Source organism: Dasypus novemcinctus, chromosome 8 (genome assembly GCF_030445035.2).
Source record: "Dasypus novemcinctus isolate mDasNov1 chromosome 8, mDasNov1.1.hap2, whole genome shotgun sequence".
Classification (NCBI taxonomy): Eukaryota; Metazoa; Chordata; class Mammalia; order Cingulata; family Dasypodidae; genus Dasypus; species Dasypus novemcinctus.
Genome location: NC_080680.1, coordinates 5955796 through 5983474, shown reverse-complemented (window position 1 = coordinate 5983474; position 27679 = coordinate 5955796). Strand labels below are relative to the sequence as shown.

Genomic DNA, 27679 nt, shown 5'->3' with positions numbered 1-27679 from the left:
TCTGGCCCTGTCCATGGTGCCTCTGTAAGCCATCCTTTCTACTGCTGCATCAAGTTCAATGCAGAGAGAAAGCTGGGGAAAAGCAACTTGAGCCAGATTTCATATTGAAAAGCCCTGGATGCCTTTGTGTGTGTGTGTGTGTGTTTTTTTTTTAAAGATTTATTTTCATTTATTTAATTCCCCTCCCCTCCCCCAGTTGTCTGTTTTCTGTGTCTTTTTGCTGCGTCTTGTTTCTTTGTCCGCTTCTGTTGTCGTCAGCGGCACGGGAAGTGTGGGCGGCACCATTCCTCAGCAGGCTGCTCGCTCCTTCGCGCTGGGCGGCTCTCCTTATGGGTGCACTCCTTGCACGTGGGGCTCCCCTACGCGGGGGACACCCCTGTGTAGCACAGCACTCCTTGCACGCATCAGCACTGCGCATGGGCCAGCTCCACATGGGTCAAGGAGGCCCGGGGCTTGAACCGCGGACCTCCCATGTGGTAGACGGACGCCCTAACCACTGGGCCAAAGTCCGTTTCCCTGGATGCCTTTGTTTTTGTAATGATGAAACAGAGGAACTGGAGAGAGGGTGGACATGCAATGCCACTGTCAGCCTCCCCCCATGCTGCCTTCCCTTCTAGAAACCAAGGCGATCTCCCACGACATTGACCCTCAGCCCCAGCATGACAAATGGAAGCCATGACTTTTTTATATGCTTTTTTATATAGGTGAATATTAAATATCCTGGATCAGCAGAGGATGTGCTAGTAGTATCAGGAAAAGGCTTTTCTCTGCATGTAGGGCATTTTCCCTTGGACAAAACATTTTCTACTGGGAAGGGGTGGAGAAGCATTTTGTAGTTGATGAGATGAATTATCTCAAAAAGACAGTACTGTGGGCAGTGGGGAGGGTGGGCCGACTCACCCAGCATCCATGACCATTCCTGGTGGGAACCGACTGGGGACACGGCTGCCCCAGGGGGCAATGCGTAATTGCTCATCTTGATTGCCACAAATTTCCAGAAGTTTCCATCCTTATCTCTGACCCACTTTTCTCTGACAGAACACCTCTCCAGGGTGTCATAGCGATTGCAGACTGTATTGCTCAACACTCTCCTCTGCTCAGTGGAGGGGGATGCCTTATGGCAGAAGGAACCCCCCTGTTGCACAGGGACTGGGGCTTTTCACTTTTGCTGACCTCTCTCTGGGGTTTGAAGGGTTATTTTCTCCTCTAGCATGTGGCTGACACCAGCGCCTGAACTTCGGCAGCCTCTTTGGCTTTACAGGCTGATGTGGTTTTGACTGGTCCTTGGCGCTGGGCAGAGGCTGGCATGGGCTTGCGTTTGGGCAGAGGACCTTCCTGCCCTTTGCTTTTATTGGAGAATACCTATTGAAGAAAGTAACTCATCCTTTTTTGAAGGGAATGTCAGCCCCAGACTCTTCCTTGTTTGGTGGGGACTGGAGGGTCTTGCCTGGGATGTTGACTAGTCCCCTTGCCTGGCCAAGTTGGCTCATTCTTCTGGCAGGGAGGTTCCCCAATCCTATACACCTTTCTTCATGCTCTTCTGGTCTGGGCCTCCTACGGTCCTCTATTCTGGTAGAAGGGGCAAAAATCTTGTTCTGGTTTTTCAATGGAACCTTAAGCGTTAAGGTTTTAGACTCCTGCCGCCCCAGGCTTCTCTCTCTAGCTGCCAGGCTGCCATTTACCACATGAGAAGATGGCTTTTTCCCACTGGTGGTGCCTCCAGGGCAGCATGTGTGCACCCGAGAAACCGGGCTGTCTGAGGCATGGAGCAAATCCATGAGGCCCTCTTGAGGCTTATTCTCTGGCTTGACCTTCACTTCAGTCTCAAGTTCACTAACAACCTCTGCTATAGGGTATGGTTGTCCCGGAATTTGGGTGTCAGTTGTTCCACAGGGTGTAGAGCATTGACTGGTCCCAGGAGTCCCTAAGCCACTCAGATCCTCACTTAGAATGTGGCAGCTTGCCGGCTGACTGGTTCTCAGGATGTCTATGCATTTTGGCCGATGAGCAGGGTACCGGTCAGACTTTATGGCCTCCCTCCTCTCTTCTGAACTTGATGAACAGGATTCTACCTTCATCTCCAATATTGATCCACCAGGGCTGGAGGCTCCTGGGATAGGACTTTTACTCTCCTTATAGGACCCACTGTTGGCCATGGCTTGATGTGAAACTGACTCCAGGCTGCTTTTCCGGGAGCCCGGGAGAGTTGCACTCTGCTTAGTACTACTCATGGTGTTAGGGATGAGTGACTGAGGAGGCTCCCTGACCTCCTGTCCAGTCAGAGGGGCTTCTGAGAGCCCACGGTCCTCATCAGGAAGGACCAGTGCCAGAATTTCCTGGATTTCCTCACATGGAGTCGATGGGGCAGGGAGAGGACTATTCAGGGTGGGTTCTGACTTGGTTGTTATAACCTCTTGCTGATACATCTGGGGTTTTCTCCCTGGGAGCTTGCCAACTTCGGCTATCCTGGCACCAGATTTATGGATGGGTGAGGTGGGAAAGGGTGACTTCTGAAGGTGCCAGGCCTGGGCCTTCCTCAACTTAAAGAGTTTTATGGCCTCAAATAGTTTGAGAAGTAGGCCCCACTTGTGCTGCACCCAAAACTTTTTAATATGTGCTTCCAGCACCTTTCATGTATTTATACTGAGGAAGGAAACCTCCTAGGAGGTGTTTATGCAATATTTCTGACCCTTTGAGGATACCAGATTACTTGTTTCCACCTGGGTGTCAGACTTGAGCAAGGCGTGGCTAGAAGACAACCAGGAACGATGCACTTGCATGGGGATTCTTCCCTCACTGATCTGCCCTGACTTCCTGTTCACATGGGCTTTGAGGTAATTTTTTATTTGTCTCTCATCTGGGTCCTTTGCAGAATCATTTCCTGAATCTCTGAGTCTTTCTTCAGCTCAAGTTTTGACCTTTGGGCAGAGTCCCTCTCACAGCTCTCTGGTTGCTGATATGCATTATATTTTGAGACCCTCCCCAGACTCTGCCCCAGATCTGCCTTTGGGCCCTTCCCTAGCTGGAAGTTTGCTGAGCCAAACAATCAGAAGTTTCCTAAGTTGCTGGATCTCACCTTCTTTATGTTCTTGCTAATTTGCCATTCATATACAGAGGGCTGAGATGGTTCATGACAGATCCCTGGTGATTTTCTCTGAGGCTGCATGTGTCCCAGAGTCACATGGTGGATCCTACGGTGCAGGCCACTCTGTTGTTGAATGAGCCTTTTCTGAAGGTGTTGGTCTAGTCGCTTTTGAATATCAGGATTGAGAGGAAAATTCCCAGGAAGGATGAAGATTGTCTGGGAGGCCTGGGAGGCCTGGGTCCCCTGGGGAAAGCTGGAAGTGAGAGAAGTAAAGGCTTTCTGAGATCTCTTGACCACAAGGGGTAAAGCCCTCCAACTTTCCAGTTGTTTCTTGAAAAGTTGGTATTCCAGGTTTTGAAGAGCACTTGGGCTGAGGGATTGTGTCACGTTGACCGTAGAATTACGTTGACCGTAATTCTCTACAGGAAACAGTCTGGGGTGTGGACCGCAGTAGGACTAGGAAAGGGGATTGGAGATGGACCAGAGGTTGTGGCTGTAAATGGACTTGAGACCTAAGTGGGACCTGGGATCAGGGCATGGTTGGAATTGAGAGTGGGGGTTGAACGATGTAATTTGGCAAGGGCTGGGGTTGTGAATGAAGTGTGACTTCCTCAGCCTGCATTTGAATTGGTAAGACCCTAGATTCCATTGAATAAAACAGAACCAGGGAAGATGGTGGCTGAGTGAACTTCCCTGATAGTATCTTCTGCAGGGAGTCGGCTGGGCGGCGTTGGAGGCTCTTTGGGACCGGGCTGTTTTGGGATTTTTGCTTGTTGGGGGGTATCTGGACATCGATTTGGAGGGAAGGTAACAGAGAGGATGCGTCTGTGAAATATACATGGAGATCCCAGCTGCTTGCGGAAGATTCCCTCCTTGGGTGGGCGGAGCCACGGCATCCGGCGCCGCCGCAGCATGGGGAGCTGCCGCAGCGCGGGGAGCCACCACAGCATGGGGAGCCACTGCAGTGCGGGTGCGGCAGGGTTTTTTGTTCTTTTTTTGGAGGCTCTGCAGTACTGAGGAGTTTGTGGGCCCTGGGCAGCCTATTGGGGGGTTGGTGGGATGGGAGGCGCTTGCAGACCGATTTGGGCAGACAAACGGGAGTTTTATGGCAAAGCGGGAGGAATTTTTCATTGCAGACACAAACAGTAGCATTTCCGCCTAGAGCCACGCCCCCCCAGCCTGGCTGCTGACCTACAGCAGTCTTAAAGTGATAGCAACAAAGAGACGCTACCAGGGTCTCATAGGGTGGGAGACGTTTGGAAGCTGATTAGGGGAATATTTTGAGAAGCGTGGGAATTTCAGGTTTGGACTCTGCTGTTAGCGTTTCCAGCTGAAGCCCCTCCTCCAGACCTGGATATCGATCTGGCTCATTAAATTGGCTGCAGCCTAGAGGTGCCCCCAGGTGGCCATTCTGGGGTACCACAGGGTGGGAGGGTTCCTGAAGTCAATTGGTGATATATCCACACAATAGACCCTAGTAAATGAGTGAATTGGAGGGTACAGAACACAGGATCGAGCTTGTGGATGTGACCTCACACATAGGGCTGGCACCCAGCTGCGAGGATCCCTGAAGGCTGTGATGCACTGTGGTGCTCCCAGGCTTCCTGTTAACTGGACTTGACGTTGCCAGGTCTGAGTTCCCTGGACTCTGGTGGCCCACACCCCAGAGACTAACACCTCTTGAGTCCTCAATATCTCAGACTTTCCATCCCTGAATCCACCATGCCCTGAGGTCCATCTGAGATCCTTGAATGTCCTTGCCCTCAACATTTGCATTTTTTCTTCTTTGTTTGGTTTTGTTTTTATTTTTATTCTATTTCTGTTTTTTATTCTATTTTTTTAAGGTGCTGATTCCTGGCATTGCATTATCCCCTATGCTTTTCTCCCAGTGTATCCCCCAAAGTCTTTTTTTTTTTTCTCTCTTTCTTCTCCCCCATCTTCTTCTTATTCTATTTTATCTTAACAATACAATAGGTCCTGCAGGAAACACCTCACATTTGCTGGGTTTCCTCATCCTCCACTGCCTCATTTCTCTGTGAATAGATTTTGGCTATCTACACTATCCCCTTTCCCCTACATCTTGATATCCTCCACCATCTACTATCTCTTCTATATTCCACCTCCCTTTCTTTGATCCACATAGTGTCTAACTCTTAATTTCTAATACCTTTGTTTTGTTTTCCATCTGGTATCCACTCTTGAACCTATTACCTATCTTTTTTCTTTCCCTCTCTCATGAAAACAATAGCTTCTTAGTACGTACCATATTCCTCCCATATTCAGTCATCTACCTCATTATAGGTACTCTACCTACTGCTATAACTCTACACAATTTACATAAATCTAACCTCCATCCTCCCAGAACTCATATTGTTGCTTTGTTAATATATATCACCAATACTACTTTACACTTTTTCCTTCCTTACACAATCGCCTTTCCCTGGCACTAATCCTTTCCTTTAAAGTGTACTTAACCAGCAATAAGAAATTATAATAAGAAGAACAAAGCGACAGAGAAGATATAACACTTACACAAAAACAACAGCTAATTAATCTCCAAAACTAGACAAGCTAAGGAACTGATTAAACCTGTCAAGAAAAAATGATGATGAGACAGCACCAAAAAATCTACAAATCAAACCAGTAATCAGGAAAACATGGCTGAATCTAATCAAACTAAAAATCAGGAAGGGGAGCAGAACTTTGCACAAGCAATGAAAGATCTCAGAACATTTATCACTGACAAATTTGATGAGGTAAAGGAAGAGGTTAACAACATGAAGACAACACTTGGAGGGAAACTTGCAGACATACACAAAAAAATAACAGATATGATGGAAATGAACACCACAATTCAAGAAATCAAAAATACACTTGCAGCAAATATCAGCAGACCAGAATAGGTAGAGCAGAGAATTAGTGATGTGGAAGACAGTGCATTGGAAATCAAACAGATAGTAGAAGTGGTCAATAAAAAGAAAAAATCCAGATAGGACTTAGGGACCTGAATGATAATGCAAAATGCTCAAACATACGTATTATAGGCATTCCAGAAAGAGAAGAGAAGGGAAAGGGGTCAGAAGGAGTGTTGAAGGAAATAATGGCTGAAAACTTTCCAAATATACTGAAAGAGACAGATGTACATATCCAAGAAGCACAGCGCACTCCACTGGTCATAAACCCCAACAGGCCCACCCCAAGACATATACTTGTCAAATTATCCAATGCTCAAGACAATGAGAAAATTCTAAAAGCAGCAAGAGAAAAGAAAGCTATCACATACAAGGGAATCTCCATAAGATTAAGTGCTGATTTCTCATCTGAAACCATGGAGGCAAGAAGGCAGTGGTATGATATAGTCAAGGTACTAAAAGAAAAAAATTTCCAACCAAGAATATCCAGCTAAACTAGCATTCAAAAATGATGGAGAGTTCAAAATATTCACAAATAAACAGAAACTGAAAGAGTATACCAACAAGAAACCTCCTCTTCAAGAAATTCTAAAGGGAGTTCTGCAGGAAGAAAGGAAAAAACAGGACAGGCAGAGTTGGAGGAGAGTGTAAGAGCAACAAAAATGACAAAAATAGAAGGAGAAAAAAATATAATACAAACAAAATATGAGAAACACAAATCCAATGAAAATATGCCTTAGACAAATAATTCCCTGAAAGTAATAACACTGAATGTCAACGGATTAAACTCACCTATCAAAAGATTCAGACTGGGACACTGGATAAGGAAATATGACCCATCTATATGCTGTCTACAAGAGACACATCTTAGAGACTCATGGAGGTTGAAAGTGAATGGCTGGAAAACAATCATACAAGCAAACAATAACCAAAAAAAGGCAGGAGTCGCTATATTAATATCAGACAAAATAGGCTTTAAATGTGAAACAATAGTGAGAGACAAAGAAGGATACTACATTTTAGTGAAAGGGACAATCTGTCAAGAAGATCGAATGATCATAAATATTTATGCTCCTAACACGGGTGCCTCTAAATACATGAGGCAAATGCTGGAAAAACTAAGTGAATAAATAGATGGATCTACAATTATAGTGGGGGATTTTAATACACCACTATCAACTCTGGACAGAACATCTCAAAAGAGAATCACTAAAGAAACAAAACATTTGAACAGTATATTAGAGGAGCTGGATCTAATAGACATATATAGATCATTGCACCCAAACACATCAGGATATATATTTTTCTCAAGCGCACATGGAACATTCTCCAAGATAGACCATAGATAGACCAAGATAGACCAAGATAGGCCACAAAGAAAGGCTTAATGAATTCAGAAAGATTGAAATCATACAAAACAATATCTCTGACCACAGTGGAATGAAGCTGGAAATTTGCAAGGGACAGAGGCCCAGACTTCACACCACGATTTGGAAATTAAACAGCACACTCTTAGAAAAACAGTGGGTCAAAGAGGAAATCTCAAAAGAAATCAATGACTACCTTGAAACAAATGATAATGATAACACAACATACCAAATTTTATGGGATGCAACAAAAGCAGTACTGAGAGGGAAATTTATAGCCATAAATTCATATATCAAAAAAGAAGAAAGAACAAAAATTGAAGACCTAACTGCACTTTTGAAGGAATTAGGAAAACAACAGCAAAGTGACCCAACAGGAAGAAGGAAGGAAATAACAAAGAAAAGAGCAGAACTAAATGAAATAGAGAATAAGAAAGCACTTGAAAAGATAAACAAGACCAAGAGCTGGTTTTTTGAGAAGATCAACAAAATTGACAAACCTTAGCGAGACTAACAAAGAAAAAAAGAGAGAAGATGCAAATACACAAAATAAGAAATGAGAAAGGCGATATCACCACTGACCCCACAGAAATAAAGACTATCATAAGAGGATCCTTTGAATAACTATATTCCAACAAAAATGACAATTTAGAGGAAATGGACAAATTCCTAGAAACACATAAGCAGCCCATATTGACAAAAGAAGAAATTGATGATCTTAACAAACCAGTCAGAAGCAAAGAGATAGAATCAGTCATTAAAAATCTCCCAACTAAGAATAGTCCAGGGCCAGACAGCTTCGCAGGTGAATTCTACAAAACATTCCGGAAAGAAATAACACAAATCCTGCTGAAACTATTCCAAAACATCGAAACTGAAGGAACATTGCTGAACTCCTTCTATGATGCCAACATTACCCTAGTACCAAAGCCAAACAAAGACACCACAAGAAAGGAAAATTACAGACCAATTTCTCTAATGAACCTAGATGCAAAAATACTTAACAAAATACTTGCTAATCGTATCCAACAACACATTAAATGAATTATACACCATGACCAAGTGGGATTTATTCCAGGTATGCAAGGATGGTTCAACGTAAGAAAATCAATCAACGTAATACACCATATAAACAGATTGAAGGAAAAAAATCACATGATTATATCTATAGATGCAGAAAAAGCATTTGACAAAATACAGCACTCCTTGATAAAAACACTCCAAAAGATCGGAATACAAGGAAACTTTTTCAACTTAATAAAGAGTATATATGAAACCTACAGCCAACATTGTTTACAATGGAGAAATCCTAAAATCCTTCCCTCTAAACTCAGGAACAAGACAAGGATGCCCATTGTCTCTGCTCCTATTTAACATTGTCTTAGTAGTACTTGCTTGAGAACTGAGGCAAGAACCAGATATAACAGGCATTCAAATTGGAAAGGAAGAAGTCAAAATTTCATTATTTGCAGATGACATGATCCTATACATAGAAAACCCTGAGAGATCTACAACAAAGCTTCTAGAACTCATAAACTGAGTACAGTAAAGTCGCAGGTTTTAAGATCAATGCGCAAAAATCAGTAGCATTTCTGTACACCAATAATGAGCAAGATCAGGAGGAAATCAAGAAACAAATACCATTCACAATAGTAAATAAAAAAGTCAAATACTTAGGAATAAATTTAACTAAAGAGGTAAAAAACTTATACACCGAGAGCTATACAAGACTGTTCAAGGAAATCAAAGAAGACCTAAATAAATGGAAGAATATTCCTTGTTCATGGATAGGAAGACTGAATATTATTAAGATGTCTATCCTACCAAAACTGATCTACACATTCAATGCAATCCCAATAAAAATCAACAGAGCCTTCTTTAAGGAACTAGAAAAACTAACTATGAAATTTATTTGGAAAGGAAAGAGGCCCAGAATAGCCAAAGACATATTCAAAAAGAAAAACGAAATTGGAGGAATCACACTTCCTGACTTCAAAACATACTACAAAGCTACAGTAGTGAAAAAAGCATGGTATTGGCATAAGGAGAGACACACGGACCAATGGAATCGAATTGAAAGCTCTGATATAGAACCTCATATATATAGCCATATAATATTCAATAAAGCCACCAAACCCTCTCAACTGGGAGAGAATGGCCTATTCAACAAATGGTGCCTGGAGAACTCGATAGCCATGTGTAGAAGAATGAAAGAGGATTACCATCTCACACCTTATGCAAAGATCAACTCAAGATGGATCAAAGACCTAAATATAAGAGCCAAGACTATAAAGATCTTGGAAAGCAGTGTAAGGAAACATCTACAGGACCTTGTAATAGGAAATGGCTTCATGAATATCACACCAAAAGCCCGAGCAGCAAAGGAACAAATAGATAAATGGGACTTCCGCAAAATTAAAGCCTTCTGCACCTCAAAGGAGTTTGTCAAGAAAGTAAAAAGGGAACCCACACAATGGGAGAAAATGAAATGGGAGAAATGGGGGAAAGTGAAAAGAGAGCCTACATAATGTGAGAAAATATTTGGCAACCATATATCTGATAAGAGGCTTATAACTTGCATATATAAAGAATTCCTATATCTTGAAAATAAAAAGATAAACAACCCATTTAACAAATGGGAAAAAGATTTAAACAGACACTTCTCCAAAGAAGAAATACAAATGGCTAAAAAGCACATGAAAAAATGCTCCAAATCTCTAGCTATCAGGGAAATGCAAATCAAAACTACAATGAGTTACCATCTTACTCCCATAAGATTGGCAGCTATGAAAAAAACAGAATACAAATGCTGTAGAGGATGTGAAGAAAGGGGAACACTCATCCGTTGCTGGTGGAAATGCAGAAGGATCCAACCATTCTGGAGGACAGTTTGGCGGTTTCTCAAAAAACTAACCATAGATTTGCCATATGACCCAGCAATACCACTGCTGGGTATATACCCATCAGAACTGAAAATAAGGACACAAACCGATATTTGTACACCAATGTTCAAAGCAGCTTTGTTCACTATCACCAAAAGTTGGAATCAATTCAAATGCCCATCAACAAATGAGTGGATCAATAAAATGTAGTATATACACACAATGAAATACTACTTGGCTGTAAGAACAAATACACTACAAACACACGTGATAACATGGATGAATCTTGAGAATCTTATGTTGAGTGAAGCAACCCAAGCATTGAAGGACCAATATTACATGACCACAATGATATGAAATAAGCAACCTGCCTCAGAGAGCTAGAGACTGGAAAAGAGGCTTACAGGAAATCGGGGGGTGGAGGAAGGATGTGAGCCGACATCTGTAGGGGTGGAATCTATGATGAGCTGGCAGTAAGTATGAGCACAAAGAATGGACAAATTGGGGGTTAGGGGTTTCCTTTGGGTGGGGCTTTGTGGGTTTGAGGGGGGCTGGAGATGGGCGGAGGGATAATATTGTCCAAAAATTGGGGGGAGGGAGGGGCAATATATGAACATAGGAGAGTGTCAGGTGTTCGTTGAGAGTAAAATGTTGAGAAAATCGTATCAAAATATAATTAGGAGGGTTACCTGTTTAGGATGCTCAGGGGGGATAGTCTGATGTGGGACGGACTCTGGGGGAATAGCTGAAGGCTCATTTTGCCAGGGTGGGTTGTACCATTGGGTAGAGACCCAAGAAGTGATAGTTGGGGTGGACCCACATCCTGGGGAGGACTAATGCCATCAAGTAGAGAGAACTGTATCTCTGCTGAGAAAGGGTGGCTCCCAGGGCATTAGGGCAGTTGAGAAAGTGAGGCCCTGAACACTGCTGCAAGTATCTCTGGACGTGGCTTCTCAGGAAATCGAGATTGGCTGGCGCTGTGGGCCTCAAGGGGAGGGGAAAATGGATGTGGTAAATGGGGGGCAAGAGAGGAGTTTTGTGAGAGTACACGGGGATGAATATAAAACATGTAATATTACACCAAAAACATATAAGGGACGACAGACTAATAATGTAAACCATAATGCAAAACATAGGATAACTAAAAAATTTAGAAAACTGTACATCCTAAAGTTTGGACCACATTGTAAACACAGATGTCACCTTGTTTGAAAGCTATTGTTTCGGAATCTGTACATCAGTTTCAGGAAATATGATATGAATAAGTTAAAAGATTATCACTGTGGAAGGGAAAAGGTTTTATGGTGGATCTGTGGGAGTACTCTATGTTGTATATATGAATTACTGTGATCTAAGACTCTTGTGAAGAGAAGCTCAATAATTAGAAAAAAGAAAAGAAAAGAAAAAGGATGTAGAAATTTTTCCAAATCAATATGTACTCTAGATCTAACCTTTAAACTCATCGCTATATTCCATTTTACTAGTAAGGGAAACTGACATTATATTGGGATTCATTTTACAGGAAGTTTTGGATCACAGAGTGGTTCAACAATGGCGGTGGAGGAATACTGATATGGGATGTTATTGACAGGCTTTATATGGTTGACAGGGAGTTATACAGGGCATATGTCCAGGGTACATGGTAATGTTTAGATATAATAATAGAGGAAACAATTATAAACAACAGCTGGGGGGGTACTGGGTTACTGGCCAGGGGGTCTCTGTCGTGGTCCCTGGGGGAGCAGCAGCAGTCCCCCAGGTGCAATGGTAAGAACCAGGGAGGAATGAAGGCCCAACAGTGGGCTCCTGATACTAATGGTTATGCTTGTGAGCCTATACACCTGCAATAAGAACAAGGCCTAGAGTAGCATTGTGCCTGGGAGTTTCCTCCTGACAGCCTTCATGTTACTCAAATGTGGCCACTCTCGAAGCCAAACTCAGTATGTAGATACAGTGCATTCCCCCCAGCGTGGGACATGACACCCGGGGATGAGCCTCCCTGGCACTGAGGGATCACTACCACATACCAGCTGAAGATGCAATTAGAAAAAGACCTTGAATTAAAGGTTCAATGCGGATCAGCAGAACATCCCTGTCTACATATAATAACGTGACTTCAAAATGCTGCTTGACCTAATGTAAAGGGGAAATGGAAAGGAGAAATGAGTTTATAAGGCTACGAGTCTCTAAAAAAGAGTCTGCAGGTTGTCAGAAGGAATGCCCTTATGCACACCTGAGCAGAGCCTCAGAGACAGATAAAGTAGATACAACCCCAGGTATTGGTTCCTTTGAGGGATAAAGAGACCCACGGGTTCTATGGTCATGGCAGATGGGGTTCACTGCCATGTCAGATGGCCCTTCTTTGGAGCTGTTGTTTCTGTGTGATGGAACTGGACTCAGAGGGGATCTCTTCACAAGACTTGCATGCTACTTTACTGGAATTGTAGTTGGTGCTGGGGTTTAAGATATATTTAGGGGATTTGAATCTCTGGACTGACAATACGATACCCAGGCCCAGAGCCTCAACAGACTTCAGCTCCTACACTCTGATTTATTGGACTTACCCCACTCAGCTAACATGGAGTTGAAGAAGGTCAACCACCACACCGTGGAGCCTACAGTGTCTACAACTGAAAGCAGGAGGAGTGCATCCAGTATCCATGTGGAATCTAAGCCCCCACTTGACATAGATGTGCAATGGACACAACCAATCCAATGTCCACAGAGAAAATGTGGCATGGGTGTGGGAAGGGTGGCCATGGTGGCTGCTGGGTGCGGGGAATGGGAGGAAGAGATGAGATGGGGAGACATTTTCGGGACATGAAGTTGTCCTGGATGGTGCTTTATGGTCAATTACGGGACATTGTAGATCCCCCTGGGACCCACTGGATGGAACGTGGGAGAGTGTGGGCTATGATGTGGACTATTGACTATGGGGTGCAGTGATGCTCAGAGATGTACTTACCAGGTGCAATGGATGTGTCATGATGATGGGAGAGAGTGTTGCTGTGGGGGGAGTGGGGGATGGGGGTAGTGGGGTTGAATGGGACCTCATATTTTTTGAATGTAATATTTAAAAAAAAAAAAAAAAACCAGAACCAGGAACCCAGACACTAGCCACCAGAGACTCGCTGTGCAGGAACGGGAGGCCCCAGAAGAACTGGCTAAATTTCTGCTCTAAATTGGCCCTCAGGGTCTCAGGATGTGGGGGCATCTCAGGACTGGGTAGCTGCTCTGGTTTGTCTTTGCTGCTCCAGAGAGGTTGGGCAATTGTGTTGTCCTACTCTGCACCAAGTGGTTTTAACACATTCCCTAAAGAATTCAGATGGTAGTCTGGCCCCTTCTTTTGTTTTCCTTCCACATCTTCAATTCCACTCTCTTTGTGGTTTGTAGTTCCAGGAGCTTTTGGCTTTCAGCGTTGAGGAAAGAGGGGCCACCAACTTCTACCTGCCTGTTATTGGGGCCTCCCCAGAAAGAGGCCCTTTGTGAGTGGTGGGAAAGCTGCTCCTGCTGGAATGTGGAGTGTGCTGAGGTGGGGGATAACAGGGCCCTGGCAGCTGCCCACCACCAGGGCAAGGCTGGGCTGGGGTGGCTTGAGTGAGCAAGGCCTGGGATTGCTGGCATAGAAGCAGACAGCCAGGAGTTGTTATCAGGGGACCTGCCCTGTGGGGATGAAATGGAATTACATCGAGAAAGAGTCAAGATGGAGTCCAGCAGAGGTGGAGCAGAGAAGGAGGTTGGAGGCTGAGGGCAGGCTAACGAAGCAGAGGCCTGTGTTACAGAAAGGGAAGGTGCAACCGGCTGGTGTGTGTGATGGTCTAGAACCAGTAGTGGCTCAGAAGCACTCGGGAATGAGTGTGAAAGAGGCACTGAGGGGGTCATTGGGTGCGGTGATAGGGTGGTGGCTAGAGGCAGAGGGGGCTCGGTCAGGGGAGCTGTGGAAGCCAAAGACACGGTGGGAGCAGCATTGTCCACGAGCTCCACTGGTGGGAGAGGGGCTTCAGCAGGCTCTGTTTCATGCATCTCACCAGAGGGGTCTTGATGTGAGAGTTGATGAAAGTCTCCCTGGTTGGGGCCTGCTCCAGGTGGCTGCAGGGACAGGAAGCACCAGCTGCAGCCAGGAGCAGAAGGGCCAGGGAAGCTGGGCAGAGGGGGAGCCCCCGAGGCACGGGGCCCTCTGCTCCCCACACCCAGCTCACCACGTCCTGCCATCCCATGCCCAGGGGCCTTCTGCCTCACTCTGTTCCATGGGCTCCCCCTCCTTTATCAGCCCCAGCCCACCCTATTGCCCTTGGATTGCATTGGGACTGATAAGAAGAGCAACGCAGGAGAGAAGGGGAAAGGTTACTCCTGTTTTCAGAAGCAGGACCAGGTCCTGAGTCTCCTATAATTCTTGCAGGCTTTCCCTACAACCTGGAAATCAGGGCTCTGGGTTACAGGCTGTGAAGGGAGGGGCCTAAGGACCTTACAGGAGGCTGAAGGGAATGTCCCTTTAGGGGAGGCCATCGGGCGTTAGAGTCTGGAGCCCAGGCATCTGTGACAAGGTCACTCCATCCGTGATGGCCATGGCAGGGCTCAGGTATGGGAGATGCTCTTCATTTACAAAGTGATCCCACAGCCGTTATCCCCTGTGACATCTTGAGGAATCTGAGCCTTAGGGAAGTTCAACAACTCGTCCTCAGCTGCACCTGGGTGCTCCACCTCCAGCCCAGCCAGTTTTCCATCACTGCATCCACCGCCATCCCCCCCCCCCCCCCCGGGCAGCACCCATGGCCATGGCCCAGGCCCATCACTGCTTCTTCCCACCCGAGTGCCCAGCAGGGATGTGACAACGACCCTGGTCTTGGGGTTCCTCCTACGAGACTTCCTGAGAGCTCATTCCTCAGAGGGGCGGGTTGTAGCCCCTGATGTCCCCCACACCCGAGTTGGCCTTGGAGACGGCAACGATGGAGGCTGAGGGGGGCTCAGGGCTGAGCGGGCAGAGCTTGCCTCTCAGAGCACCACTTCTCCTCTGCCCCCTGCTTCTCCCCCGTGTCTCCACATGAGGCTGAGAGACAAGAAGGGAGTAAGGGGCCGGGCTAGTTCTCCCCTCTCAAGACCCACAAGTGACACGCCCCACTACCTTTAACTAAAAGAGCTCTTTTGTCTACTTATTCATTTCTACAGTGGTTAAAAATACTTGTTTTCCATCTTTGAGGCAGAGAATTTTGTGAGATCCACAATGGATTTTAAGAAGGGGACACACCCCAGACCTACAGGCACATCTGGCCTCTATCATGTGGGATTCTGCTTTCCAAGCAGCATCAGATCATAAGCTTTCTGCAGTGCTCTATCCATCAGTCCCCATGCAGAGGAGACACCTGTCAGGGGAAGGTGATGAATGACCCAGGGCTGAGGACTCTGATCCTGCAGTGATCCAGGACCCTCTTAGGAGTCCCATCATCATCTGAGCCATTGCATTTCAGATGTGGTCCTGGAGATCACTACCACACCCAGAGAGATGGCCTGAGACCTTCACATAAAATCCTCATGCCCACTCTAACTCCTGGCCTGGTCTGTCACTAGAAAGAAGATGCTCTAGTATTTCCTGAGATTTCCCATCTTACAAGTCTCTCTGGTTGATTTAGGAAAGTGGAAATAGGAGAGAAGTAGACTCCTCTTTTGTGTTCGGGCTGAGGATTCCTTACCTTTTTGAGGGGGGTGATGAAGACAGGTTACTCAGGAGACAGGGGAGTAGCAGGAAGAACAGCCCCATGCCACATAGGAGGGCGAGGATGATATCAATGAGCCAGGAATTGGCACTGGAGCTCAGCCAAGTAACATTAAGTTTTTCTAAAGGTAGGAGATAATTCTTCATGATCTGAAAGCACTGCTGGTAACTGAGCAGCAAGAATGAGCTCTGGACTAAAGTTCCAGGCCCACATCACAAAGCTGTGACTTCATCACAATGGACTCCTGAGGGTGGGGGAAGGGAAGAGCAAGGCTGACAGCCCCTCCCCCCACTCTCTCTACTCGAACATTCTATATCCCTCTGCCCTCCTCTGGGGCTTCCAACCATACCCTCTAGTCATCGATGAACCTTAGTACAATTTTCAGGTGATTCCACTTGAAACCCAGATAAACCCCATTGCTGCCTGGTGTCCTTTATCCGTTGGCTTGAGTGCCACCAATTTCATAACCTTTGAAAATTAAAATTTTTTTGTTTCAATCAACCTTTGCCATCTTCAAGTAGGGGGACTTGTACAAAAATTAAATTGATAATTTATTATTAAAAGATTACAAAGCTAAATCAGTATAAAAGAAATTGAAAAATTCAACTGCCAGAGGATATTTTTTTTTAAAAAAGTTTCTAGCACTTTTGATTCTGAAATTAACAAAAGTTAAACTCAAAAGCTTTTGAAATATTCTGTATGAACACACACACACACATACCCGCTGACAAAACAGTATTTTCAAATCTATGAGTCAAACATTTCTTAACCCATTCCTGGTGGTGTGAGCCTATTGTAAGTAGGACCTTTTATGAGGCTCCTTCAGGTAAGGCGTGACTCAAAGGAGTCAAGATGGGTCTTAAACCTGTTGGTGGTGGCTTTATAAAGAAGGCCAGAGAGACGCCAGGGGAGTAGTCAGAAGCTGGAAGTCAACGAAACTAGAAGAGGAAGGAGAAGAGGCCGCTATGTGCATTGCCATGGGAAGGGAAAGCCAAGGAGCTCCAAAGACTGCCCTTCAGCCAGAAGACACCAGCCCCAGGAGGAAGGCAGCCTTCCAGCCTCTGAAAGTGCGAGCCAGTAAATTCCTGTTGGTAAGCCAACCCATTGTACGGTATTTGTTTTAGCAGCCAAGGAACTAAACTAGCTATCTTCATGGTAATGATAAAAAAACCTCACATAGTATGTGCTATGTGGTTGTTTGCTATAGGTATAGGATGTAAGTCTATATATTTTAGTGTTTGTTAAAGGATTTTAGAGATATGTATTGGTGAGCTTGCTGGTAAACAACATGTAGCCAGAATGGTCGCTAAGCATACACAATGGCTATCACAAAAGGCACCTCCCTTCTTCCTAGCCAGCTTCTCACCAGAGAAGCCCATGCGTGTTAGCTTCAAAACTACCTCATCCCATCAAGTAGTTGCTTCATATTATCCCAATCCCCTTAGCCCATCTATAATTGACACGTCACCTCAAGCCCCCACCCCTGCCTATATAAGCTGTACCACTTCCCCAATAAACCAGACCTGCACCACAAGCCTGCGTCTCCAGGGTGGTTACTCTGTGTTTAACCTGCCTGTGTGATACTGGGGCCCCGTCATCACTCACAACCTGTTCAAGAATTTCGCCTCACCGAGGTGAAAGCCGTCTAGCTAACGGCCGGGTCAGCCATATAGCTAATGGCCCCAGGGGCATGCCCACAACTGACGCCCTGAACAGGGACCCCCCACCTCATCAAGACAGCAACCAGCGGGATCCGAAGTGATCCTCTTCATATCAGTGAGTGAAGCTCAGAATGGGGAACTTAGCCTCTTCTGAGAACGCACTAGAAGCACGGGCGTTATATGTCCTATTAGCTAGCCGCCGCCTTACAATCACTAAAAAATACCTCTATCAGTATTCCAACCTTCTTGTCCATTTTAACCCATGGCTTTCCACTGCTGCAATATGGAATCCTGCCACTTGGGCTAAATTGCTAAGGCAAGTCAAATCCACTAAGCCCCATGAAGGCAAAACCTTCCCTCTTAGTCTCATACCCACCCTTTTAGCTATTCACGGCTGCCTCACAGGCGCCCCGCTAGACACTGGCTAAAACTGCCAGAGCCTAACTCTCTCACTGCCACACCTATCACACCTCCCTTTTCAGCTCCGCTTATTAACTCTTTCACTGCCACGCCTTCTACACCTCCTCTTTCAGCTCCACTTACTGCAATTGTCCTTAATCACCACCCATTCACTCCTCCTCAGTTCTTTCCAGTAAATTACCACAATGAGATTCTCCTCCCTTTTAGGCTCTTTAGCATCATAAAACCATTACTGACCTTCATAAATCTGTTCAAGAATATAGTCTTAATAGCCCTTGTGCTCAGATGTTATTAAACAGCATTTCTCATGCTCACAATACACCTACTGATTGGAAAAGCCTAGTCCTTGCTATTTTAACCCCCAGAAATTACATTACCTAAAAAGCTTTCTATTATAATGAAGCCAAAAGTGTAGGTACCCACAACATTACTCACGGAATAATAGTCATTCCCCCAAGTGCTTTAAAATGTCAGGAGCAATAAACCCTTCCAAAAGTTCAGGCTAGCTGTCCCCCCCTCCCCCCCCACTTTGAACAATGTTTAACCATAACTAAACTAATAACAGTGTTTCAAAGCACAAGCTTGCATGTTACAGGCAACGTGGATTACAGAAGAAATCTTAAGAAGTTATATTTAAAATGTGGTATAATGGACAGCTTAAAAGCAGCTATACCAAGAAAGTAAGAATTATGAGTTAATTGTAAACTGTATGTTTCTGTTACTGTGTTGTGATTGTTCTGTGTTTGTCTGTTCGTTCAATGTCAGTGTATATTTTGATACCTCCGGATGGTAATATAAATTGATAAAAATTTATAAAAGAGCTCAATTCAAATTGCCAAAAATTAAATAAGCGCTTATATTAATACTTAAGTTTAAATGTTAATAAAATCTCTACAATCATAAAAATCATAAGTCTTGATTAGCAAAATTACTATAAGCCTTTTTATAAAAAGTTATTCTTGCCTAGATTGAAATAAGTAGCTTATTTTTCTTCACAGGATAATATGAAGGATGTAAAACAAATGAATATTTGGTTAAAAGTTTGTGAAAATGCTCACTGAAATTTAATAAGTTTTTGCAAAAAGGTGTGTTTTGTTCTAAAGTAGAATGGCTAATTTTCATAAACTCTTGGAACTTAAATGCATGTGGCCAGTTATAGAAATAATTGTGGTAACTTTAAGTAAAGAAATGTGTTCTGTAAAGGTAAAATTTGTCTTAAAATAATATAATTATAGTCTATATGGTTATAAATAATTATAAAAGGTCTTATGAAGCATTGTTTACATTAAAGTGTTTAAGTGGCCATTTCCAAAAGGTCATTATTAAACAAACCTGAATTAATAATAATAATAATAATAAAAGGTAATTTTATAACAGGGAAGCTTGGCTGCAGCCAGCATCCCTTGACAACTTGCTTTTAGGAAACTGTTTCTGATATTGCATGCTACTAAGTATTAAGTACTTAAAGAAAAGTTCATTATTTTAACAAGCTTGTTTAGTGTTCATGGTATTATGTTATAAGAAATTTGCTTGATAACTTTGTATGTAGGCTATAAGGAATGTGTTTTTATTGTTAAGGAAACAGAAGATAATTTTGTCCTAAGATAAAATGATTGATTATTGGAAAGAGTAGAGTGTGGGACAAAACCTGAGTGAATACTGAAAGTGCAGAAGGTTGGTGGAAAAGGAATTTTTATAGTTAAAGTTAAATAAAATTTAATGGGTCTATCTATAAAATTTTAAAGGCTTTAGTATCAAGTACTATGCTAATGCAAAGTTAAAAATTTTGTTCTTAAGGCCTCTCATATCAGTCTGTTTTAGTACAAGTTTTTATCCTCAATAATCAGTTTACAGAGAAAGTCTGCTTTATCAAAATAGCTTCTTGTGCTTCTTGCGCTATCTCTTTTAAAGGAACATAATGTTCAAAACTGCTTTCTCAAAACCTAATCCTGAACAGTAGCCTTTTATTCCAAACTAATTATAAGAGATTTGTTCTTTTACTTTGAAAGAAAAATTAAAGTAATAATTGAGTTCATTTAATATGTTATAAGTTAAATAAAAGGTGTTTTAAAGTGTTATGAAATTAACAAGTTTTTTCTTTCCTTAAACCCTCTGTTAATTAAAGTTGTATGAGTAAATGTTTTCTATAAATGCTTAAAAGTGTATAAAGTTACCAATATTTCAGCATAATATTAAAGAAAAGTACAATGTGGTTATTTATGGTTTTAATTATAATAAAAGAGTATGTGTCACAGAAACAACCTCTTATCATAGATTAAAATAACAACACTGTAGTATGCAGCAATCCCAAACACTGCTAGTTTGTTGCAAAAAGTTAAAGTCCAGCTGTATTGCTATCACTTTGTTTTAAAACTTGCTAAGACTTTCTTTAGTGTCTTAGACAAATCAAGCCAGCTGCATTCCTCTATCTGTAAAAAAGCCAACAATAAACTTTTGCAGTGCTTTTCAGGGCTATGTGCATAGCCCAACTATCCTGTACAGTATTTACTGATAGTAATAGTAATGGAAAAGCAGCATACGTTACTTCTTGAAAAGAACAGGCTTGGCAGACTCCATCCACGTCTGCTCAGCGTACTGAACTTGCTGCCATCATTAAGGTGTTAACAATATTTAAGGAACCTTTGAACATTGTCTCTGACTCTGAATATGTATGTCTTACTGTCAAGCATATTGAGACAGCTCATATCTTTGCTACTGATGAGTTATCTCAACTTTTCGCTGACTTGCAACATCTGATTAAGACAGCATCCTATTTACATTACTCATATACACTCTCATACCTCTTTGCCTAGTCCTATGACAGCAAATAATGCTCAAGCTGATTTATTAGTAGGGTGTTTACAAGGTGCTTGTTATTACCAGGCTCTAACTCACATTAATGCTAAAGGCCTGCGAAACAAATATCAAAAGTTAATAAAACTACAGGCACAAAAATTATTCACGCTTGTCCTACTCATGAACCACTAACAGTGGTGCCTTTTCAGGCTGAAACTAATCCCAGAGGCCTAAGTCCTATTCAATTATAGCAGATGGATGTTACTCACATACCATCCCTTAGTAAACTATAATATGTTTGTGTTTATATTGACACTTATTCTCATTTTATGTAGAGTACTGCTCAAAGTAAGGAACAGTTGCATCATGTTTGTTCACATCTATAGTCTGCTTTTGCTGTAATGGGATGCCTCTAAAAATTAATAATACACCTTCTTACATTAGTAAATCCTTTGAATCTTCCCTTTTAAAATATGGTATTCAACATGTTGCTAATGCTCCTTATAATCCTACAGGTCAAGCCATAGTTGAATGCAGCCATCATACCCTAAAAATTATGCTTTTAAATCAAAAAGGAGGAGAAAATGGTATTATGACACCAAAAGATTAATTAGCAAAAGCTTTATTTACTTTACATTTTCTTAATGTTTATAATTCATTAACACCTGTGGAATGTCACTCTGGAAAATGTCAAACATCTACAGTAGACACAGGAAATGAAGATCAACCAATATTCTAGAAAGATATTTAAGCAATGAATGGGAAAAAAAGGCAGGATTAAAGTAAGGGGGTGCGGCTATGCTCTTATCATTTCAGAAAATGGAGAACAAGTTTAGTTATCTGCGAAAAGGATTAAACCCCAGAATGAAGAGATGGAGTCTTCTACAGCTTCTGATGATGGTGATCATAAGTAATAAGGAAGCTGCCAGTAATTACACTTATTAGGTCTATATACCTAACCCCCCATTATTTAGAGTGCTAACCTGGAAAAATCCATTCTTTCATATATATTTGAATAAAACCCATATATTCCCTAAACGAATTGATAATCGATTGCCAATTAAACCCTATAAAGAAAGACAAAGAATTGATAATCTCATATTACCATTTGATTATCAACCCTTATGCATTAGTAACCATCCTTCCTGTATGTAGGTTAAAAATCAGGCCATAATTATCTTCAAAAATAGTAATACTCAGTTTATTGTGACTTTGTTTCCCTCTTACAATTTAATCATAACCAAGAATCCTACTTATGATTGTCAGAAAATTAACTATAACCCAAAAATGCTCTATTCTATAAAAATGAGGCCTTGCATCCTAGTAGCCATTACCCCACAACTAACATACTATGGAGAAGGCAAACTAAAAATTTTACTATCCCCATCTGTGTCAAAGAGAGCCGCCTCTCTCCCTATATTGGTAAAAAATTAGCCTCACAGGTTCACTGACAGCGCCTATGCCGCCAATGCCGTTCGAATACTGCCCTATGCAACCCTAAAGGTTAAGCCCAGTTTGTTAATTGATAGCACCCTTTTAGCGCTACAACTCCTCCTCGAAAATCGTACAGTTCCTTGGTATATCCAGCATATCCATTCACACACTGGATTACCTGGAGCACTAGTAGAAGGAAACAACCTTGCTGACTCCTCTCTCACTGTTTCCATACTCTACCTCCTTAGATCAAGCCAGGCTCCTACATGTCAGCTAACTCCCTCCATCACCTTTTTCCCAACATCACTCAAGCCCAGTGCAAGCACCTCACATGTGAGTGCAAACACTGCACACCTTTCCTTCCTATAGGCCCCTTACAGCCCCAAGGAGTTAATCCACAGGACCTCCGTCCAAACGCACTGTGGCAAATGGACATCACACATGTCCCCTCATTTGGCCGCTATAAATTTGTCCACGTGATAGTAGACACATTCTCCAAATTTCTCTTCACCACTGCTTTATCTGGAGAAAAAGCAAAAAATGTTATAACAGCCTGCCTTCAAGCCTTTAATCAAATGGGTATCCCTTGGACTATAAAAACAGATAATGGACCCTGCTTTCAGTCCAAAACTTTTAAACAATTTTGCCATGACTGGAACATTCAACACAAAACAGGAATCCCTTATAACCCACAAGGACAGGCCCTAGTTGAGCGATCTAATGCGCTCCTCAAAAATACAATCAAGAAACTTTCAGGGGAGTTCCCTACAGCAACCCCCCGGGATTTGCTCAACAGATCCCTAGTCACTATCAACTTCCTTACCTTTGACAAAAATCATACTACTCCAGCAAGCCGGCATTGGGGAGGCCTAAGACTAGCCCCCACGCTGGTCCCCCTTGTTATGTGGAAAGACCCCCTCACTAACATATGGAAAGGCCCCCACCCTCTACTAACACAAGGATGAGGATTTGCTTGTCTTTCCAGAAAACACCGACCAGCCTTTGTGGATCCCAAGCCATCTCGTAAAACCTGCCACCGAAACTAATGCAGCTGTGTAGCCTCCCTGGAATCCTTCTATGTAGCTTCGTCACCCTTGTTGGAGCCCTCCTGTTATTCGCTGGCTCTCCAAGTGACTGGACAATGCTGCACAAATCCTTCCCCCTCACTTTCTTCATAATGCATATTTGCCTTCTTCTCGCTATCGCCTGCTGTGTATAACCCACCCACCATGTGCTGCCTCTTATACATACTCTTTCTCTAATTAACTCACTCATTATCTCAGTCAATGGACAAGCCCTTTATCTCTGGATGTTCACAGTAAAAGAAACTATAACCTCTCGCTCAAGCACCACATCACGCCCCCTTGGCACGGGCCACTGTTCACCTCAAGGATGTCAAACACCTCTTACGATCAAACTCACCGAAACACCTAAATCATACCAACAAAGTAGCCGTAAACCTTACGCCTGCTTCCCTCACACCCAAACCAAAGCATACTGTACCAACACCTATTACCAAGGCCCTTATTATGGAGGCTGCCCCTATTGGAGCTGTGTCATTAACTGGCCATGGCAGTCGTCCTTCCCAAACTTCTTCTTTGCCAATAAATCTGGTTATTACCTCCATATAAAAGACCCCTGGAATGACAGATGGGCTACTGGAATCACCGGCAAGCTATATGCTCATGGGGGTGACACTTGGCCCACCAGATCCATAATGGTTTCCCACCGCTATAGTCTCTACAACCAGTCCTCATCTCCAATCAGTATATCCAACATGCTCGTAAATATAAAAACAGCCAAAAAGCAATTAAACGAGCAACTGCTAGTATATAATCCCCCTTCTTTGCTCACAATTCTCAATAATACCGTCTCTCTCCTTAATCAATCTGGAATTGCTAATATTTCTCATTGCTTTCTGTGCACCTCCCTCCAGTGTCCCCTACTAGCGGCTGTCCCTGTTTCTATCTCCAACTATTCCAACTATTCCTCAGCAACACCTGGCAACCTCTCTTCCCCCCTTACACAGATCCCCCTTTGGAGCAGCCCTGAAAATATCACCTGCTTCCAAACCAGCCATACCTCCTTCTCTCCCACCTGCACAACAAACGTTTCCTTTACAGGTACCATCCAGCTCCCAAGAGGCCTCTTTTTTTGGTGCAATCGAACAATCACACCCTTGATTAATTCCACCACTCCTGGTCCCTGTATTCCTGTAGTCATTGTCCCGCAGTTTATACTATACACAGAGTCCAAAGCTTCCCAGCTGCTCTCTTCTTTCCATAGCAAGCGAGCCGCCTTCCTTCCCCTTCTGGTAGGAGCCAGCCTTACCTCCTCCCTTGCAGCTGTTGGACTTGCCAGTGGTACCTTAGCACACACTGTTATCGTCACCGGTAATTTTAAAGAATCAGTACAAATAGCCTTTGATTCCACAACTGCCTCCCTTCAAGCTCTTCAAGAGCAACTCATCTCCCTAGCCAGCGTAACCCTCCAAAACAGCAGGGCCCTAGACTTGCTTACAGCCAAAAAAGGAGGAACGTGCTTATTCCTCCAAGAAGAATGCTGTTTCTACATTAATAGTTCCGGTATAGTAGGACAAAATATCCAAATATTAAAAGACCTGCCTAAAAATTTAAAACTCAATCATTCAGTCCCCCATTCATGAATTGGCTCTCCTCCCCCCTCGTACAGTGGCTTACACCACTTATTAGTCCTTTAATGCTAATCATCTGTGTTGTGTCTGTAGCTCCTTGTCTCATTAAGCGGCTACAAAAAAGAATAGAAAACATTTCAGCCTTCACCATTTATTCACTTCAGCTTCATCAGTACCAACGGCTCATGCAAGAAGAAACACAAGAACCTGAAGCCACCACTGCCGTGTAGCCGTGTAGCTAGCGCACAGCCACCTTCCCTCCAGCCAGAAAGCTCAGTTGGCAGCCAGAGACTGGTAAGACCTCCAGAGGGAGGCAACCTAAGACAGGCGCAACTGTGTGGCATAAATGACTCATAACTGGTAGCCAAAGACAGGTAAGATTCTCAAGGGAGAACAACCTAAGACAGGCACAGTTATTGCAGTCTTGAAATAAAACAAAAATGGAGGTATTGTTGGTGAGCTTGCTGGTAAACAACATGTAGCCAGAATGGCCGCTAAGCATACACAATGGCTATCAGAAAAGGCACTTCCCTTCTTCCTAGCCAGCTTCCCGCCAGAGAAGCCCGCACGTGTCAACTTCAAAACTACCTCATCCCATCCCCTTAGCCCATCTATAATTGACACGTCACCTCAAGCCCCCACCCCTGCCTATGTAAGCTGTACCACTTCCCCAATAAACCAGACTTGCACCACGAGCCTGCGTCTCCGGGGTGGTTACTGTATGTTTAACCTGGCTGTGTGATACCGGGCCCCATCATCACTCACAACCCATTCGAGAAGTTCGCCTCACCGAGGCGAAAGCCGTCTAGCTAACGGCCCGGCCAGCTGTCTAGCTAACGGCCCCAGGGGCACGCCCACAGATATCCACACTTAAGGAAGTCAAGCCAGATTCTTCTCCAGTGCCCATATACTCTTTGACCTCAGATACCAGTGTCCACCTACATCTCACCTTTTCCCAACTCATCAATATCCTGGCTCTCCTGAGTTAATGGCTTATAGAGAACTGTATTCTGGGTGCTTTGGGGGATGCTTGTTAGTTCTCTGTCACTGTCTCTCTCTCACCCCAATTTGTGAAAGTGTCACTCATTTTTCACCCTACTTGGCCCAGGTTGTACTTTCTCATTCCCCCCCCTCCACCCCCTCTTGCCAGCTCTGTTTTGTCTCAATCATGATGTGAGGTCCAGGGGAAATAGTATCTCTTCTGAGAGCTCTGAGAGCCCTGAAAAGCTCATCGCTCCTCAGTCATTCTTCCATGCCCTCCTATAATTTCTGCTGAAGGATTTGCCTCCTCTTGGTATGTGCCTGACTTTTCTTCTAGATGGTGAGTTCTGGGAGACAGGCAACATTTCTGTAAATTTATTTTAAAAAGTGAATTCACCTCTGTCTACCCTACAGGACTTCCTTACATGTAGTGGCTGCCCAGTGAGTGCTTGCTGAGAGAACACAAGAGGACAAGGGTAAGTCTGCTGCAACTCATTGGGCTAGAGTGGGTAGCAAATTAAAACAGGCCAGTACTTGAGAAACAAGTTTTGCTTTGCTGAAGCATGATGAACACATTGTGGGTGCAAACAAATGTCTTTGGTCCATGTTGAAGTGGAATTTCTTTCAGCAAGACATAGACACCAAGGTCTGCAAATCAGCAGCACCCAACAGGCCAAAGCATGACCCAGCTGTTCATTTGTGTGGGGTGTTCTGCAGTGAGGAAGAAGAGCTCTAAGTAGCAGCATGAGCCAGATGGAAGGAATAGAGTGATGGAGGATGGCATCCATTGGTACAGTTGAAAGCAATAGTATCCCATGAAGGAATTCTGAGAGCCTGTAGGCTAAGGCACACTTTCTCAGGTGAGAGACAGGTGTGACTTGGTGTTAGGAAACCTACCCCAGGTCACATGACCAGTGAGGGGTATGGGAAAGCCTGATATCCCACCCTTAACACTTAGTCCCATGCTCTTTTCCTTACACATACCTGATTATCCTCATGATCTGAAATAGGGCCTTTTATTTAATGCAAAATTCATATTGGGAGTCTAAAATGTGCTCAGCCTGACTTAGTAACATGTGTCATTCATCTTTAAGCAATCTGTAATCTTAGAGTCAGAGGATGGTTATAAGAGAAGACCATGGTTATCTATGACATAATCTACTGCTGAGCCACCTCGCTGAGCAATTATCCTTTTAATAAAGTCTATCTTATTTTCATGAAACTGTCCTACCATCTTGCTGCCTTTATAGGCATCAGATGCTGTGTGACATGTATGTTGAAAGTTGTCGAAGTGTATGAATAAAAGCATGTGTTGTTTTTGACATTACATGTATTCTCTTCCTTAACATGCGCTAGGTGTGCATAATATTTCATGAATACTTTAGCTAAACTCTGAGCAGACTCATAATAAGCCACCAATTCCTGAAATTCTTTTACAGACTTGGTCAGATTAGACAACTTTTTGCCCTACTACAAAGATAAATTTCTGCAGGTAAGGGGGCATTTGTGAAAGAGTGAGAGGCAATTAAACAAAACAGGCAGGCTATCTAATTATATGAATACTACATACATGTCACATCTTTTTTCATACTTCATATGGATGTTCTCCCTTGAAAGGTTTCAGGGATGTGGGGACAAAGGCTGATATTTCTATAGTGAACTGTGATCCTTACAGTAAAACTGTTATGTTGACATTATTTGTGACACTGGGAACTGATGCCCTTTCAACAGTTTCTGAAGGCTCCACTTCAAATATTTTTGTTTTTCCTTTCTCTTT

General features: G+C 43.4%; 2 protein-coding genes across 6 annotated transcripts in view; one reads left to right on the top strand and one right to left on the bottom strand.

Annotated features, from left to right (window-relative positions):
* LOC101421072 (serine palmitoyltransferase 1) overlaps nt 1-27679 on the top strand; it is a 222381-nt gene that overhangs the window by 153216 nt on the left and 41486 nt on the right. For 4 of the 5 annotated variants that reach the window (XR_011649331.1, XR_011649329.1, XR_011649330.1 and 1 more), the window contains exon 1: nt 13340-26378. The gene's annotated coding sequence lies outside the window, so the exon portion shown is untranslated. Of the gene's footprint in view, nt 26379-27679 lie in introns of those variants that run through there. The other variant, XR_011649332.1, reaches the window with a different exon arrangement.
* Nucleotides 522-16022, bottom strand: LOC131279392 (putative spermatogenesis-associated protein 31C1). The gene is made up of 2 exons (XM_058301417.1): nt 15934-16022; nt 522-3338 (listed from the first exon to the last, which is right to left on the bottom strand). The coding sequence occupies exon 2, from the start codon at nt 2424-2426 to the stop codon at nt 1380-1382; it is 1047 nt and encodes a 348-aa protein (XP_058157400.1). The 5' UTR covers nt 2427-3338; nt 15934-16022; the 3' UTR covers nt 522-1379.